Raw genomic sequence first — 18,388 nt, 5'->3', positions numbered from 1 at the left:
CTGGACGTCTGCTTTCTCAGAGAAGAGGATGTCATTTGGCTTGCCAGCACAGAGCCCGATTTCAGCTTCAAAGACTTAGACTTCCAGGATGGCTTAATATGAGTCTTTGAGGCTGGAGCTGAAGATCGTTGCTTTGAGACAGGATTCAATGCTGAGAGCTGGGTGTGCATTGGTCTTAATCGACAATTCGGAGCCAACCATGGACTTGCGGCAGGGGCGGACTGGAGGCCTAATGACTAACTTATGGGCTTGAGGCTCGACCCCCTTGAGGGAGATGCTCAGCTTCTCAGTGGTGTCAAGGAAGGCATTATGGTAGTACTCACTGCTGGCGGCTTTGAGGTTGGGCACTATGCAGCTGGAGGCTTGTTTGCTTTGATTTCGGAGCTGGAACTTTCCTCAATCACCATCACTTGTGCCTCGGCACCGGAAGCTTCTGGCTGCCGCTCACGCTCTCTGATCTCCAAACATGTCCGGAGTATCGTCCGATCAGTGGTGAGCCATCAAAGCAGATGTGACAGTACTGACGGTACCAAAGGGTTTTCTTGTTCTGGAAGGCGAGGCATCCTAGTGGTCTGGGGACAGATTAAGTTACACACCTGATGTCCTCTGGTACTTTGTTCACCACTTCAGGCGGTAGCGTAATGGAGTTCTTTCCATTATGGGTACATTCTCTGGTGTCAAGGAATCGATGAAGACCGTACTGGGAGGCGCAGCTGTTAGAAGCAAGCAGCTATGTGATGATTGGAACCGACACGAGATATACGTATAATTCTTCCAACAAGTAAAAGGGATCTGAGCAGACCTGAAGAGAACACCGCACGGCGTCGAACCGGAATTCCAAGGGACACATCTGAACCAGACGACGGCGAAAAAACAATCTAACAATGGAGCAGATTCTCATGCCAGTTACCGGCAATAAGTGTAGTCACTATATCTCATGGCCGAAAAGACTTCTAAGACAAGCATTTGCAAAGTAATAGGTCTCGCATTTTACTTTAGCTTGAGCTATTGACATTGTAAATAGCCATGGCTTTTTTTTTTTTAAACGTAAATAAAAGGCATTATCTTTTGCAATGCCAATAGCTTAGCAACTTTCTGAGAAGTGCCAATGCTCTACAATTAAAAGTATCACGTCACTCTTGAGAAGTGCCGGTCCTCTCCCTCTCAGAATAAAAACGTGCTGGTATTCAGTACCAGACTGTACCGGCCCATTTAAAGCACTGCTCTCAGTCGTGGCTCTTACAACCTGAACTAAGGCACGACATTAACTCAGTAGGCACTATACAACAGTACATGCTGGTCATAAAACAAACAACAACAAAAAACATCATCCTGGAAAAAAACTGGGGAAAATGCATGATTAAGTAAACGTGAAATGTGATGTAAGGAAGAACTACAGCGCTAACATGGTCCATCGCTTGGCATTCATTTCTACATCAAGCCGTCAAATCATTGCTGCGTTTCTACACGCATCCAGGCATTAACCCATTGTTGTTCATTCATTCATGTACCGATTCACTAATTGCCGCTCGGTCGTCCACCCATTGCCATTGACATGTTCGTCCATTCACTAGTTCAATCATTCATCCATATAGCTGTTGCACTCGCCCACACATTCAGCCTTTCTTTCGTTCGCCAATCCATCCATTCATCCATCGATGCAAGCAGTCTGAGTTTTTAATAAGTGAAATAGCCCTCTTCAGGATCTCTGGGCACTGCTGATCTCCAGCCTCAGTGTCTAATGGGATGAGGAAGTGTGTGGGGGGAGGGAATGAGAAGCCCTCTGACTTATGGTGACGAGCTAGGGCCATTCCCTGTCGTTGCCTTCTGGGAAGGATCACTGCTCTCTACAACCGCTGTTGGCGATGGCCTGAATGCGCGTGCACTTCATCAGACACACGCGAGATCTTCCACCCGGCGCCCAGTCATTATTGGAGGGGTGCTGGACGGGTGCGTGGGAGAGCCGAGCTAAGGGAAACGCGCTCGGCATGAAACTCGCGAGGGCTGTCTGTCTGCCCCTCCTTCACCACTCCCTCTGCTCTCCCCACCATGCTCTCAGCAAAAGTCTTCCACGCATCTGACAGCTCACTGAGAGTACAGCAGCTCGGCTGTCACAGACCACAGTTCGAGCAGGGGAGGCAGCGGGGAGCCAGAGACCCCTGGGTGAAGCGGAGGAAGAGCGTCTGGAGAGAGGGAGGCTCTCGGGCAGCAGGGGGCGGCATCCAGATACACACCGAGATAAGACGGACGAGATTTAACAGAAAGCCCTACGTTCACTGACCTTGTTGCTACGGTTCTGCCTTCTGAGGATGTTGTGTTGTGCTGTGCTGTGACGCGGCCCCTGTGAAGCGGAAACATGATCCGCCACTACACGCCCCCTAAAGATAAGAAATTGCTTTGAGACAGCCGCAAAGCAGACGACCCTGTACGGAACGGCCGGACGAAAAGGGCGTCAACAAAAAAATGAATATGCTACTTACTAGTATGCATCTGTTCTTGGCATGTAGGGCTGCTGAAATTCATATCTGTGCATAGATCGCCGCCTAGTGTTGGGTCCAGATGATTGCACATTGTTGTCCTGGAAGAGTCTTCGAAGTATCACGAGATAGGTGGCTCCTCCCCTGGACTACAGTGCGCATGGGCATCGACTCCATCCTCAGATTGTTTTTAGCCATTGTGGCCAAGATGGAGTGAAACTCAGTGAATGATGACCATGCCATGAGTATATATGTGAATACTGCAGCTGCTACAGGCGCCGGGGAGGAGGGCGGGCGATATGAATGTCAGCAGCCCTACATGCCAAGAACAGATGCATACTAGTAAGTAGCATATTCAGTTCGAGGCATGTGGGCTGCTGAATTCATATCTGTGCATAGAATACATAGCAGTCCCTCCATTAACGGCGGCCGCCCGTGCCAGCTGCAGCAGTTTGGAAAAGTGTCTTGAGAACAGCCTGCCCTACAGCTGCCTGCTGTTTGGAGTGCACATCAACACAGTAATGTTTAGTAAATGTGTGTGTGGTAGACCATGTTGCTGCTCTACATATGTCCTCTAAGGGAATGTTTACAAGGAAAGCCATAGAGGCCCCCAACTTCCTGGTGGAGTGGGCTCTTGTTGGAATGGTAAGAGTGCGTTTTGCTTTTGCATAGCAGATCTTGATACATTTAACGATCCACCTAGCAATACCAGCCTTGGAAATAGGGTTACCTTTGTGGTGTGGCGCAAAGGCGACAAAGAGTTGTTTAGTCTTTCTAAAATCCTTGGTCCTATCAATGTAATACAATAGGGCCCGCTTAACGTCAAGGGTGTGGAGCAACCGCTCCGCCAGTGACTCAGGATTTTGAAAGAAAACAGGTAATTCGATTGTTTGGTTGATGTGGAACTGAGACACAACCTTGGGCAGGAATTTAGGATTAGTGCGGAGTGCGGAGTGCGGAGTAGTGTGGCTCACTGGTTAGAGGCGGCAGACCCGAGAGCAGAGGACGGCCCGGGACCAGGGTTCGATTCCTGGCGCGGCAGGTTTCTGGACCAGGGTCAGCGGACTCGATAATTCTCTCGCCTCGGTGCCCACTCTGATCAGCGATCACACTCGGCAACTCTGGGCATTAGCTTGCCTCATCTTCACTAACGGCCCCACCAGACCGCCGGGGATGCTTGGTCTCACCCTGGAGATACCCATTAACCCCTTCCATGCTGGTGACGAACCCCAGCCATCATGCACTACGGTGCTCGTGTGCTGATGACGGCTGGGGTTCGTCATGGCCCGGCCGGCGGCCGCACACGGGAAAAAAAGCGGCCGCTTCGAAGGGGTTAAGGGACCATCTCTCAGGGAAGCCAGGAAGGGTTTCGCAGCGGTCGAAGCGCCTTGGGACCCTCCGGGTAAGTAGTGCGCTATATAAATGCCTATACATTACATTACATTACACCCTGTTGGAATGAATTTGGATAAAAGGCTCTTGGATTGTGAGGGCTTGCAATTCACTGACCCTCCGTAGCGATGTAATTGCTACGAGGAAAGCCACTTTCCACGTCAAGAACTGAATCTCGCAGGAATGCAGTGGTTCAAAGGGAGGACCCATCAGTCTGGTAAGAACCACATTGAGGTTCCACTCAGGAGCTGGTGGAGTCCGTGGCGGAATGACTCGTTTGAGGCCTTCCAAAAAAGCTTTGATGGCAGGCACCTTGAAGAGCGAAAGGTGTTGTCTATTTTGGAGATACGCGGCCATCGCAGACAGATGAATGCGAATGGAAGTATAGGCAAGATTACACTTGTACAGATGGAACAGGTAACAGATGATGTCTTGAATGGAAGCATCAAGCGGGTTAATGTTGTGGTTTGCACAATAAATGGCAAACCGCTTCCATTTTGCCGCGAAGCAGGCTCTAGTAGTAGGCTTCCTTGCCTCCCGAATGATGTCCATGCAATTGGGAGGTAAGTTTAGGTAGCCAAACTCTAGGACTTCAGGAGCCAGATCGCCAGGTTGAGCTGTTGCGGATCTGGGTGCTGAATGTCGCCATGGCTCTGCGTCAGAAGGCTGGGTGTGAGACGTAGCCTCTGATGTGGTACCACGGACAGTTCCAGAAACGTGGTGTACCATGGTTGACGAGCCCATGTTGGAGCAACCAGGATGAGAGTCATCGAGTGTTGCCTGAGTTTGCGTGCCACCAGCGGTATCAGTGGTGCTGGGGGGAAGAGCGTACGCAAATTTGCCTGACCAGTTCATCTATATCGCATTGCCCTGCGACAGTGGGTGTGGGAATCTGGCGGCGAAGCTTTGGCATTTTGCGTTCTCCTGAGTGGCGAACAGGTCGATCTCTGAATGACCCCACCTTTGGAAGTATGGCTGGAGTACTGATGGATGTATCTCCCACTCGTGCATTTGGTGGCTGTGCCTGCTGAGCAGGTCCGCCATCTGATTGTCTTTGCCTGGGAGATGCTCCGCCATGAGGAAGATGTTCCTCTGAATGGCCCACTTCCACATGCTCTGAGCCAGATGAGACAGCTGCGGAGAGTGTGTGCCTCCATGCTTCTGAATGTAGTACATCGCCGTCATGTTGTCCGTCCGGATCAACACGACCTTGTTGCATAGATGCACTTTGAAGGCCTTTAGTGCCATGAAGATTGCCATCAGTTCCAGAACATTGATGTGCATCTTCCCCTGTTGCTGCGTCCATAGTGCCTGCACAGTGTATTTGAGTACATGCGCTCCCCATCCCTGGAGAGAATCGTCCGTTGTCAGGATAATCTGTGGCACAGGCTCCTGAAACGGTCGGCCCTTGCAAAGGTTTAGTGGATTCCACCAATGTAGAGAGTTGTACGCCCAACCGCTCACCAACACTAGGTCTTTCAACTGGTTGTGAGCCTGAGTCCACTGACATGCCAAGCACTCCTGAAGCGGACGCATATGTAGTCTTGCGTGCGGGACAATGGAGATGCAGGAGGCCATCATGCCTATTAACTGCATGAACACTCTCGCTGGAAGCGAGTGTTGAGGTCTGAATCTTTGGATCAGCGACTGAATGCTGTTGACTCTCACTGAATTCGGCTGTGCTGTGGCCGCCAGAGTATTTATAGTCGCACCCAGATACTGCCGTATGTGGGCGGGCTGGAGATGGGATTTTGGATAATTCAGTGAGAAACCCAGATCGTGCAGAAGGTGAATGGTGTGGGACACGTGGTCGGCACACTGCTGGGCCGACTTCGCCTGAATGAGCCAGTCGTCCAGATAGGGGTAGATGTGAATGTTTTGACGTCTGAGATGTGCCGCCACCGTCGCCAGGCACTTTGTGAAAACCCTGGGTGCTGTGGTGACCCCAAAAGGCAAAACCTTGAACTGGTAGTGCTGGTCTTGTATGGTGAACCTGAGGTATTTTCTGTGTGAAGGATGTAGTGGAATGTGGAAGTACGCATCCTTCAGGTCCAGAGTTGCCAGGAAGTCCCACTGTTGAAGCAGTGAGAGAACCTGCTGCAGTGTGAGCATGTGGAAATGCTCTGATAGGATGTAAAAGTTGAGGGGCCTGAGATCCAGGATGGGCCTGAGGGATCCGTCCTTCTATGGAATAAGAAAGTACAGGGAGTAAACTCCCGTACCCCTTTCCTGCAAGGGCACGAGCTCTATTGCCCCTTCTTGCAGCATGACTGTGACCTCCTGCTGCAATAAGTGCAAGTGCTCGCCGGACATAGGACGGTGCCTTGGGGGTATGTTGGGTGGAGTGGATGTGAGCTCCAGACAATAACCGAATTGGACAAGTGTCCTGACCCACCTGTCCATGGTGATGGACTTCCACACAGGCAGGAACTGCTGGAGTCTCCCCCCGACCGGTGTTGCGTGGTCGGGGGGCAGTGACAAGCCGTCACTGTTTGTTGGCGGTGGAGGACCTGGAGCTGTTGTTGCCACGTCCTCTGCCCTTGGTGTTGTTGCCGCGGTAACCACCTCGACCCTTGTTGGTATAAGAAGTTTGGGTGTTGCTTTTGTAGAACTGCGCTGACTGCGAGAATTGACCCCTTGAGGTGCCCCTAGTATTGGAGCGACGAAGGACCCACTCCGAAACTGCTGGGATTGCAAGGCACCCATAGATTTTGCGGTGTCGGTGTCCTTCTTCATCTTTTCAAGGGTGGTATCAACCTCAGGGCCAAACAGGTGATCTGGGTTGACCGGTTGGTTCAAGATGGTAGTTTGAATGTCCGGCTTGAACTCAGATATCCTTAGCCATGCATGTCTATGAAGCATAACGCTAGTGTTAATAGCGCGTGCGGCGGTGTCAGCCACATCTAGTGCGCACTTTATGGAAGCATTGGAGATAAGCTTCCCCTCCTGTATTAACATTTCTGCTGCTTCCTTATATTGATCGGGCAAATGCTGTAAAAGGGTCTCTAGAGTATCATAGTGTGCCCTGTCATAACGCGCCAGTAGCGCCTGCGTGTTGGATATGCGCCACATATTGGCTGCCTGCGCTGCCACCCTCTTCCCTGAAGCCTCAAAGACTTTTGATTCCTTGTCTGGGGGAGGAGCATCACCCGTAGTCCGTGAGTTGGCTCTTTTGCGGGCATTGGAGACAACCAGGGAATCCAGAGGCAACTGTCCCTTAATATAAGTTGGATCAGTGGGCGCCGCCCTGTACTTCTTGTCGATTCTCGGGTTGATGACCCTCGCCCGGGTGGGATCCTTGAACACCTCAGCCGCGTGCTTCAAAACACCCTTCAGCATTGGCAGAGTCTTTACAGTCTTTTCAGAGACCGAAAAGGTGTCAAAGAGGAAGTCGACGTCCACTGGGTCAGCATGGAGCTGGACGTTGTGATTGGCTGCTGCCCTCTCAATGAGGGCATTAAAGGCCGCAGAGTCCTCAGTGGGGGAAGTTTTGGCTGAGAAAAGCTGAGGCTCCTGTCCAGAATGCGGGTCCCCAGGATCGCCACCAGCAGACCATGGTTCAGTCACATCCTCTGGGTCTGTGTAGATGGGATAGCTGTACTCATCCTTGTCGTCGCCTTCACCTGCCTCGACATTGGAATGAGTGGGCGAGAGTTCGTGAGCCTGTGGCGAAATGGGCTCTATCAAGGCAGAAGTACCAGCAGAGTCCATTTTCCTTTTGAGTGGAATCTTGTATGACTCCAATTGTGGTTCAGGGGTGATTTTTCTCTTCAGGAGGGAAAGTCTGCCCGTGTTGGCGTCGATGAAATGCTCCTGACATCCTCCTCTGCAAGTGGTCGTTGCCGTGGGCCGGGGACCACCAACGACTGTTTCGGCGTCGAAGACACCTTCTCGGGCACGCCGGCCCTCGGTTTAGCCGCGAAAGCCTTCGGCGCCGTCTTAGGCGGCAAGGTGAAAAGGATCGGCGTAGGCGCCTTCGCCGGTTTCTCCAGAGGCTTGGGCGGCACAGGGTTCTTCGGCTCGACTGCTGCGGCCCCTTCCCTGATTCGTTGTAGGGACTCCGTAACCTTCTTAGTGAACGAGGCGGATGGACGCGCCGGTTCGACAAGAGTCTTTAGCGGCTGGGTTTGGAGCGGAGACCGACGATGCACCCTTCGGAGTCGACGCACTCGGCGAGGCAGAGAGGGACTTCGGATCGTCCTGCCGCTTCTTCGGGTCGAGAGTGGACCTTTTGGGGTCGTCGACCGTTTTTTTGCCATCGAGTCGACCCTTGCCGGCGTCGACCGTCTTCGGCGCCGATGCGGCTGCGTCGGACCCCTTAACCTTCGGCTTCGATGTAGTAGCCTTTGGGTCGGCCATTTTGGCTTGGCTCTTCGGCTCGACAGCCATTTTCGATTTCTTCGGCGCCGAGGCCTCCGAAGTTTGACCCGACCAGCGCGATCTGCACTTTCGGTTTCGATATATCTGGCGTCGAGACCGTAGGTTTCACTTGCAGTTTTGGAGGTACCGGAAGTGATTCTGTATCCGTGGCCGGGCCGGAAGGCGGAGCCGTGGACCGTACATCAAGGTCTCGGGTAAGGCCCGAAGGCGATCCCTCGACCTGGGCCATATGAATCTGGACGGCCTCGGAGTCAGTCTGAGGAAGCTCCTCGTCCGAGCTATCCTCTACGGTGGCAAGGGCCCCGTCGTCGTCCCCTACCTCCTCGACGACTTCATCGAAATCCTCGGCCTCTGCGTCGTAGTCGTCCTCGACCTCCGTTTCGGGGTTAGATTCCGTGATCTCCTGGATATCGTCGTCCTTGACATCCCCAGCATCGGAGACCTCCGTCATGACTTCAAACAAAGTAGTTGTAAAGGGACAGCTGAAATTCCAGGAGCCTAGTCCCGACAGGTCGACGATTTCGAAGGGCTGGAAGAGGTCCCCCGCTACACGGTGGAGGAGGGCACTGGACATTCCAGGAGCCTAGTCCCGACAGCTCGACGACTTCGGAGGGCTTGAAGTGGTCCCCCGCTACACGGCGGAGGAGGGCACTGGACATCGAATGCTGTCTTATTTAAAGCGCTTTGATAACCTATTCGGTTCAAGTTACTGACATGTGCAACGTAACTGATTCTATGTAAACTGCTGTGTTAACATGTAACGAAACCTGTGCTATGTAAAGCGCTCTGATAACCTAATCGGTTCAAGTTCGCGCTATAGAAAACTCTAGAAATAAATAAATAAATAAATAAGATGTCCGTAGGCGGTGGGGCAGATTGCTGGGCCTCCAGGCGCGCAGCTCGACGGAGCTTGAGCGTTTTCTTGGACCGGAACCTGGAACAGGCCATACACTTGGCCTCGTCATGGTCCGGTGACAAGCACTTGTTACACACCGGGTGTACATCGATATGTGGGTACTTCGAGGCACACACCGGGCATCGTTTGAATGGACTTCGTTCCATGATGGATGAAGAGTCTGGAGCATCGACTAGGCCCCTCCGCGCCGAAAGCACGCGGAAGAACAATGTCAGTTCGGAGCCGAGAAGTTACGAACCCGAACGAAAGACAATACCGACGCAAGTCCTAAAGACCTTTTGGTCTCAAGCAAAGTGAAGTTAAGAACTATCGCTTCCGACAAGAGGGAACCGAACACATCCGAACCCAATGGCGGAAAAAAACAATCTGAGGATGGAGTCGATGACCATGCGCACTGTAGTCCAGGGGAGGAGCCACCTATCTCGTGATACTTCGAAGACTCTTCCAGGACAACAATGTGCAATCATCCGGACCCAACACTAGGCGGCGATCTATGCACAGATATGAATTCAGCAGCCCACATGCCTCGAACACTCATTTCCAATGGCAGGCCACAGTTTAGCATAAACGGTGACGTCTGCCAATGAAAATGAGGGGGCGGGGCTTCAAGTCCCCTTCTCAAATCTACTCTCTCACTATATATCTCGCCGAGCGAGCAGCACATGCGCTGCAACGCTATCTGAGACCTACAAAACAAGTCGCACACATTTGAGTCCAACACTAGATGGCAGGAGTATGCACAGCATGTGCATCTATAGGTACACAAGTCACAAACCATTTATTTTGTACAATTTACCCTATTTAACCCTGAACGCTTTCCATGAACCAGAAAATTAAGCTAACAGTACTTTTTTCTTTCAAATGAAAAGGTTGTGCTGCTCTCCAGCAAAACAAAACCAGATAGCGCTGAAGAACGGATTTTGTAAAGCACCAACTGAGGGCACTGGGGAGTCTCGTCATGCCAACTGCCGATGTCCACAATTTTAAACCAAGAGAAAAACAAGTGAACTTTTACACACAAGTTACTGGACAGAAGTTTGGACAAGATTTGAATCAGATCGAGATCTATGTAGCAAAAAACAAAAAAAAACAAAAAATAAATAAAAGCTAGCACAGTAGATTTTTTTCTTAAAAACAGATTTAGGGCACCCTTAGCAACAACAATAACAATGCTAGGATACAAATTAAAACTAGCAGACTGGAGGGAAATACTTATTTTAAAAACAAGCATTTGCAATGCAATAGGTTTCACATTTGTGAGATTTTATGATATTGGCATTATAAATGACAATGCCTTTTATTTATGTTTTGATAATTAACACATACATAAAAGGCATTGTCAATTAAAATGCCAATAGCTCAAACTCTTGTAAATGTGCGACCTATTTCATTGAAAAGTAGCGGCCGCCATTGTCCCGGGCTGCTTGGAAAGTGAAAGCGTGCATGGCGCGCTGAATGTTGCAGGAAAAGCATGTTGTGCTAGCAGTAGGAGAAACGCATTAAAGAAAATGGTGCTTGCAAACTACATAAGACAAACTGTGTAACAGAACTAAAAGGGACAATCCTCATTGGACGTTACAAATGAAGCAAGGCAGTACTAAGGAGTGACTAACAAGCCTATTAACGAATCAGAAGTCAGTGTTTCCGAAGAACAATGACAAGCCAATTAAAAATATGGGCGTAGAGTGGGTGGGGCTTTAAGTCCATACTCTAATACAGCAAGCCTCGCAGAGCAGCGCATGTGCTGCTAAGGCTCGACCTAAAAACTCATTTTGTGGAATCTCGAACTTGCGCTCAATGTGCCACACAAGTGCATTGCTGTCAAGTGGCAAAAATGACAAATCGCACAATTCAATTTGATATTTATAAAAATTAAAACATACCTGTCCACAACACCTGAATACCAGGAAGCAGCTTTTCACCTACAGTCCGTAGATAGGGAGACTGAGCAGGATTTGGAAAACAGAAAGTTCCACAATATTCTGAGGAAAAATAATGATGGTGCTTCAATATAACAATTGTATAAGTCATAAGACATGACAGCAGTTGAAACATCAAAAATGTGCTGCAAGAATTTGAAAGGGCAACTACCAAATTAAATAAGAAAATCCAATAAACACATGTCGTACACCCCATGGACACAAGAACCACCAAAGAATAAAACAGCTGAAAAAGCCATGCCACTTGAGGTAGCCCTCCGACCCTCCATACCTTCCTATTTCCTCTAAACATCCTACTGTTTACCAATTTATTTTCAGGTAGAGTCTACCCAACATCGCAAGCCATTTGGCTGTCAAATGTGACTGACAATGTGGGCTTACCTAGTACATAGAGGGGCTTGCAGCCGCCCTTTCCCGCCCAAACTGCTTACCGTTAGTTGGCTTTAAAATCACTCTTCTGTACTTGCTTTCATTTCTATTGGATGGTTCACCACGTTTCAGCCTGTCCATCTTGTGTAATACCAAATCCATAGAGTATAACCTCTTTATCACCTATGAGTGGCTGGCTTCTATGCTTCCTCTACTCGACTTAGAGAATGCAATCCATCAGAGATGGTGTGTTTTCCAGCTGTCTCCCTAGTGTTCTTGTCTTCCCCTTGCTCTATCTGCTCAGATGATTCTTCCACATCCACGTTTCTGCATCCCCATGCCTGTGTTGTGTCCCTCATGCTGTTGCTCATTCTGGCCCCCAGCCACTCCGCAATCCACTTAAGCGGCTCTTTGGAAAAAATATATATATATATTGCATCACTGCTGCACTACATTTTTTTTAATGGAAATGTCTTTTTGTAGCTACATGCATCCGTGCTGGATGTATGTGAGTGCCTAGAAGAGGACACGTGCCCACATCATTGCTTCTTTTTTAGCCATGCTGCATGGAAACCATGATGCTATACAGCATGGCAGAAAAAATGAGGTATTTGCTTGAAGTACTCTGATATTCTCCTTTTAAAGTAAACAGGCAGATTTGCAGCCATTTTTGCAAGAGTTTGCTCTCTTTGAGAGAGATATGTGGCATTTTAAAAGAGACAAATGATCTGTATTTTAATTTTAATTTATTCACTTAACCCCTTTAAGTAATGTTTGGTACAAAAAAGCATACAAATTTACTTTGATTTAGTTTGCATTGCTTTGACAAAGCATCATACAATGACCAACGTTTCATCTGTAAAAGGCATTTGTAAAAGCTGAAAAGTGATAATTGTGTTTTTTACAAAATGATGCTCCCAAAATGAAGTGAAACTGAAGTTTACTCAAATCCACCATGTTCACGTTAAGACCCATGAAAATTAAGAATGACAGAGAACTGAGTCTAAAATAAAAGGGTGTGTGGTTCATTGGCCTTTATTGGAAGGCTAATAGCTAAGCAAGATGAAACTGCTTAGCTCCATGATTGTTTAGTTTTTTTTTATATATAGTTGTACATCGCTTGTCTTCCGGTGTTGGAAGGACTATTTTGAAATAGGTCATGATGACTGACAGCAAAAACTTTCTTTTAAAGCCATAATCATTTATTTTAAACCAATCCAACATATTAGATATCAGTTTCATTTTCCACAGCACCTTGAAGGTATGCAGGCCATGTTCTTTCCGTCTTTTTTTTTTTTTATCTGACACACCTTCAAAGAGATTAGCTAGCAAACAGAATTTTTTTGTGTGCGCATTTAAATCTTAGGTACTGTAGCACTTGCACTACGTCTAGTTTTTGGGAAGGCAGTGTAGGCCAGACTGGAATCTCTAAAAGAAACCAAGACGCAAAGCCAGTATTTGAATCAACAAATAATGTCTCTTGTGCGAGACTGGATCCAGAATATCTCATAGCAGCACTCCTTTGTGCGGTTAGGTGGCATCACCCAGCTCCCTAGCGACCTTACTCAACCCTGGAAGTGATGAAGAGCTGCATATAGGAGCCACCTCTGCACAATGCCATCCCTGGCAGGGTATGCTCAGACATGAGTCCCTTGCTCACTTTGCCACTGGATTCAAGCAAGCCGAGCTGAAGACGGCTGGAATGCGAGAAACCAGTCCTCGGAACCTTGTTTCCGGTCCAGGGAAGACATGGCTTGGCAGTTCGGGCTGGACTGTTCCCATGAGGCATAGGGTCAGACTGATTTGCATATAGCCATGTCTGAACTGGGGTGGCGGAGTGGGCTAAAGAACGGTGATGGATTAAACCCAGATCTTTTGACTGGGTGTGAGTGTTTGATTCAGATGCTCCATCCATCACCACCCCCTTTTGTACTGCCCTTTCAACACAATCAGACTTAAGAGTACAGTTCCAATTTGCAGGTCTATAATTTGGGGCTTTTTTTGATACGAAAATGTATTCACTCCACAGAACTGGTAGGTGGAATGGCAATGAGGAATATGTGTAAAACAGACTATCCATCAGAAAAAGCATTACTGAAGGTAGTTAACCTGTTGCTCTAAACATACTTCTAACTTCAGATTCCTCACCTTTAAAACAGACACCAAAGTAGTACCTCTCCAAGGTGGATGGCGTAATGAAAGTAGACAAAAAAAGGTCAGCGGCTAGAGAATTGACCTAGCCGCTGATTCCTTACCTTTGAACTACCAGGTGTCAGGCTGGATGGATCCAGAAGATTTCTTAGCAGTACTTCTGCGCAACGGTATTGTCAGTGGACACTGTGTGATGTTATCGATGTCGTGACGTCCGCGTTGTCAACTCTGGCGTGCTGAGGTGAGTATTTTTTTGCGGCTTTCCACACCAGAAGCGCAGAGCCATGAAGCGACTGACAATGGTGTGTTAAAAAGAAGCTAGTGCCCTGAAGGGGAACAGCCCTGATACTAAAAGAGAATTCGGCAGTGCGGGGAGGATGGGTGAGTCGGTAAGGAATCTGCAGCAAAGATTAAAGGCCAGATGTACAACATGAAAAATTGCGCCTCGCAAATTTCGAGTCTTTTGAGACTCGCAATTTGCGAGGCTCAATATGCCATGTACAACAGTGTGGAACACACTGTTTGCGATTGCAAATGGGGTCATAAATTGCGAGGCTCATTAATATTAATGAGCCTCTCGCAATTTGCGAGCCCACTGGGAATGACAGGCCCTCACAGGTATTGTGGCCTGCTGGGCTCAGCAGACCACCATGTCTGGGACTGCTTTTAAATAAAAGCAGTTTAAAAAAAAAAAAATTTTTTTTTTTAATGCAGCCCGTTTTCCTTAAAGGAAAACTAGATGAGTTTAAAAATAATAATAAACATTGCTTCATTTTTTTAAAGGGAGGTTGTGGTCCCTGTGACCACTGCCTGCCCTTAAAAAATATTTTCGGAGACAGTCACAAAGTGGAAGGGGTCCCCTGGGAACCCCTTCCAAATTGCGACTGCATTACCACCCTCTTGAAGAGGGTGGTAATTTGCGAGTGTTTTGCGACCGCAATTGCAGTCACAAAACATTCATACATTGGATTGCGGAAGTTATTAGGAAGGGAACGACCCTTCCTAATAGCGACTCGCAATTCCGAAAGAACGAGTCGCAAATGAATTGCGACTCGCTATTTAGGAATTGTTAAATGGCACAGGGCCATTTTGCATGTGCAAACGGGTCGCAAACCCGTTGGCGCATGCAATTTTGTGTTGTACATCTTGTCCTATGTCTTTACCAAATAAGGCGTTACCGAAGGTAAGTAACTTGTCCATCTGATAGAGACATCTAACCGCAGATTCCTTACCTTTGAACAGGTATCCAAGAAAAACCTTACCCAGAGGTGGGACTGAAGAAAAGCTTTAAATCAGATAATCCTGTAAGAGAGTAGCCAAAGAGGCCCTCCCGGTGATCTTGTGAATCCAGGCAATAGAGTCTGGCGAACGTGTACAGAGATGCCCACGTAGTAGATATCAGAAATAGGTACTCCAGGCTGTAGGGCTGTGGTGGCTGCTTTCACCTTGGTGGAATGGGCACGAAGGCCTTCAGGAGGCTTCATCTTTGCCAAGGCGTAACAGATTTTTATACAGAGGATAACCCAATGAGAAATGGTCCTCTTATGAGCAGCACGCCCGTTCTTTGCTCCCATGTACCCTATAAAGAGTTGGTCATCCACCAGGAACTCTTTAGTGCGATCAAGGTAGAACGGTAACGATCTATTTGGGTCCAGATGGTGGAGACACTCCTCTTCCTTGGAAAGGTGCGGAAGTGCATTGAAAGTGGGTAGAGTAACAAACTTTCCCAAATGGAAGGGAGGTAAAACCTTCGGCAAAAAGGATGCCCTAGTTCTCAGTATCACTTTGTCTGGAAAGACTGTGAGGTAAGGAGCCGGTGAAGACAGTGCCTGTAGTTCGCTAACCTTCCTCGCAGAGGTGACTGCCACCAAACAAAGCTGTTTTGATAGTGATGAACCGTAGAGAGAAGTAGTGTAGCAGCTCAAAGTGCGCATATCAAGTAAGGAACAAATTAAGGTCCCACTGTGGCATAAGAAAAGGAGAAGGAGGAAACAAATGGGTTAACCCCTTTAAAAACCTATGCACCAGAGGGGACTTAAAAAGAGACGGCTGATCTAGCAGCCGAAGAAAAGCAGAGCGGACCGAAAGGTGGTCCTTCAATGTGCCCAAAGCAGAGCCCTGCTGGGCCAAGGTCAGAATAAACAAGACAATATCTGCCAGAGAAGCAGATAAGAGGGTCAATAGACCATTTTGTACAATATTTACAAAACAAGTTAGATCGGCAGGCATATACCGATTTCGTGGAGAGAAGACTGGCTGCCAGAATAACTTTACAGACTTCGGTAGGAAGGTCAAAAGCTGTCAACTGCAGTCACTTCATCTCCACACAAGGAGGCGGAGAGTGGACAGGTTTGGGTGGAGAATCCTCCCCTGCTGCCGCAACAGAAAATCGTCCCAATGGGGCAGCCTGAACCGAGAATAGATCTCATATCCAGAAGCTCAGGATGCCAAACTCTCCTTGTCCAATCCGAAGCCACAAGAATAACTTGTGGCCGGAGAAGTATGGGCGGAATCGTGCACAGGAGGCCTGAGCTCCACTTGTGACACAAATTCATGCAGAGATTGGCTCTTACTAAATGCCAGCAGACGCCATATGATGGAGGTTTGGGTATGGTCAACCTGTACCTCTACTATTTAGCATCCCAGATCCCAGTCATAAACAAATGGTTCAACAGATGTTGGATGGACACAGCATATAGAGTGGAACTGACCTCGCAGAGTTTTGACGCCGTTTTGCAAAAGCTCTATGGTACCCAAATACCTAAGAATATACAAGAGGTGAACAGAATGGTTTCTCACAGCTGGCAGGCAGCACACAGGTTGGGACTCCAAACTCGCTCTGCACACCTCCTCGTGGATGGTGAGGTGGTTGCATGAGTTGGTTGGCCTGCAAGGCTTTACTCAATGGGACACAATAGGTATTTCCTTTCTGGGGGACATCTGGTCTGGCACCCACATCCAGTCCTTTCAGGAATTGCAGTCAATAATTTTCTTCAGATGCGACATGCATTGATGGCACATCTTGTCAAGCACGGCGCTCCCCAAATATAGTACACTGGAAGCCAAAATCCTGATGAGTGCACTATCGAAAGGGGGAATCTCACAAATGTACTGTTCCTTAATCATTAGTGCTCCCTATACATTTACACAACTGCAGACTCAATTTGAGGACCGGGTGGAACAACTGGAGGATGACTATTGACAAGACGCCCAAATTACCCCTTGTATCATTACAAATTCCTTCATATTGCAACTACTACAAACATACCATCTCCACTATGCTTATCTTACCCCCCTCCCCCAGCCGTCTCAAGCACATAAGGCACCCCCCTCCCCTCCCCCATGTTTAAGGAGTCCACATCCATGAAAAAGTGGGGGAGGAGGTGGAGGTCTAACCGAAAATTATTCGCTGGGAATCTTGAAGGGGATGGGAGGCACGAGTGCTGACAAAGTGCTGATTGGGGTGGACCTCATGGTTGCAAACCGGGACCTAGTCTTCAGATGGAAGCCTCCCACCTCGCTGTCTCACATGCGCAAGGAAGTAGATTGGTGTTTGCAGCAAGATAAGAAAGTATTTTAAGAAACTAGAGGCAGCCCAAAGAAGCATGAAAAAAATGGAGCAAATTGTGGTAAAATGTTGGACTAGGTCCTTTGTTATAAGTAGGTTGGAACGGTCTCCTTATGAACTCCAGGAAGTGGACTTTATTCTATGCTTTGCTTCTGATTTCTATGATGGTGACCAGTAATGACTGGTAGTGGTAAGGCTACCCTAGTTACCAAAATATAGTAATAAAGTAGTTTACAAAACTAAAACATAAAAACCTTTCACACCTAAAATAATTACTTGATCCTGAAATGCGGTGGCTGTGCAGAAACCTAGTGCCCTCAAAGGAAGTGGAACTGGATCCAAGCGGGTCTCTGCAGAATGAGAGGGTTTGGGAAAGAGCCCCAGTGTCCAGAGTGATAAACACTGCTTTTACTGGGATGTTGTAAGAAAGTGGCTCAATATATATACTGCACCAAAGTGAGGTACAGTGTGTTTAGAGTCCAAGGGTCTCCAAAGGTTTGGCAGAGGCTAAAGTTAGATAGAACCTTACTCTCTAAAGTGGTAGCTTGGTCGAGCAGGAAGGCAGTATCGGAGGACAGTGTAAAGCATTTGATGTACACAGTCAGCAAATGGTCTCACACACAAGAACTGAACTCTAGGCCAATTGTTTTGTATACAAAACTATACTGTTGTTTTAGTTCTAGAACCAAGCAAGCCTGGTGCAGGTAAGTATAACAATACTGTTCAGTAGTAAATTACTTGTATGAACACAGTTCAAAATAGCAGTGTAACATACTGGTTTTGGTTACAGTTTTAAGAAAGCAGTTTGCAACACAATGCAGGTATAGGACATTCAATTGAATGGGCTTTTTAAGTAAAATGCAGTTAATTTCTTTTCAGATTACTTTTGCTAACACAGGACTGTATTCTTGATTCAGTCCTGGGACATTTCCTGAAAACAGATGAGTAAATGTGTTTTGGTTAAAGGTACAATTTTTAAGGAATAAGATTGTATTTCAAAAGTTGACACAAACTTTTTCACAAAGAATCCTCAATGTTATCCTATGGGAGGTAATTCACTTAGCAGGTAAGTTAGGTTATCGTTACTTTTTCTAACTCAATGCTAGATCCTGGATTCAGCACTGGGACATTTCCTGAAAACTGTTGAGAAAATGCGTTTTGGTTATTCAGCTGATTTGTAAGGAATATTTGCAAG

General features: G+C 47.8%; 1 protein-coding gene across 2 annotated transcripts in view; it reads right to left on the bottom strand.

The window, feature by feature from the left end:
* Positions 1-18,388, bottom strand: part of OGA (O-GlcNAcase) — a 548,350-nt gene that overhangs the window by 386,507 nt on the left and 143,455 nt on the right. For both annotated transcript variants that reach the window (XM_086922657.1, XM_086922658.1), the window contains exon 6: positions 11,049-11,147. In XM_086922657.1, the coding sequence (XP_086778783.1) occupies positions 11,049-11,147 (99 nt within the window). The remainder of the gene's footprint in view (positions 1-11,048; positions 11,148-18,388) is intronic.

The sequence above is a fragment of the Lissotriton vulgaris genome, chromosome 5 (genome assembly GCF_964263255.1).
Source record: "Lissotriton vulgaris chromosome 5, aLisVul1.2, whole genome shotgun sequence".
NCBI classification, from domain to species: Eukaryota; Metazoa; Chordata; class Amphibia; order Caudata; family Salamandridae; genus Lissotriton; species Lissotriton vulgaris.
Note: the sequence above shows the minus strand (reverse complement) of the source record. Positions and strands in the feature narration are given on the sequence as shown.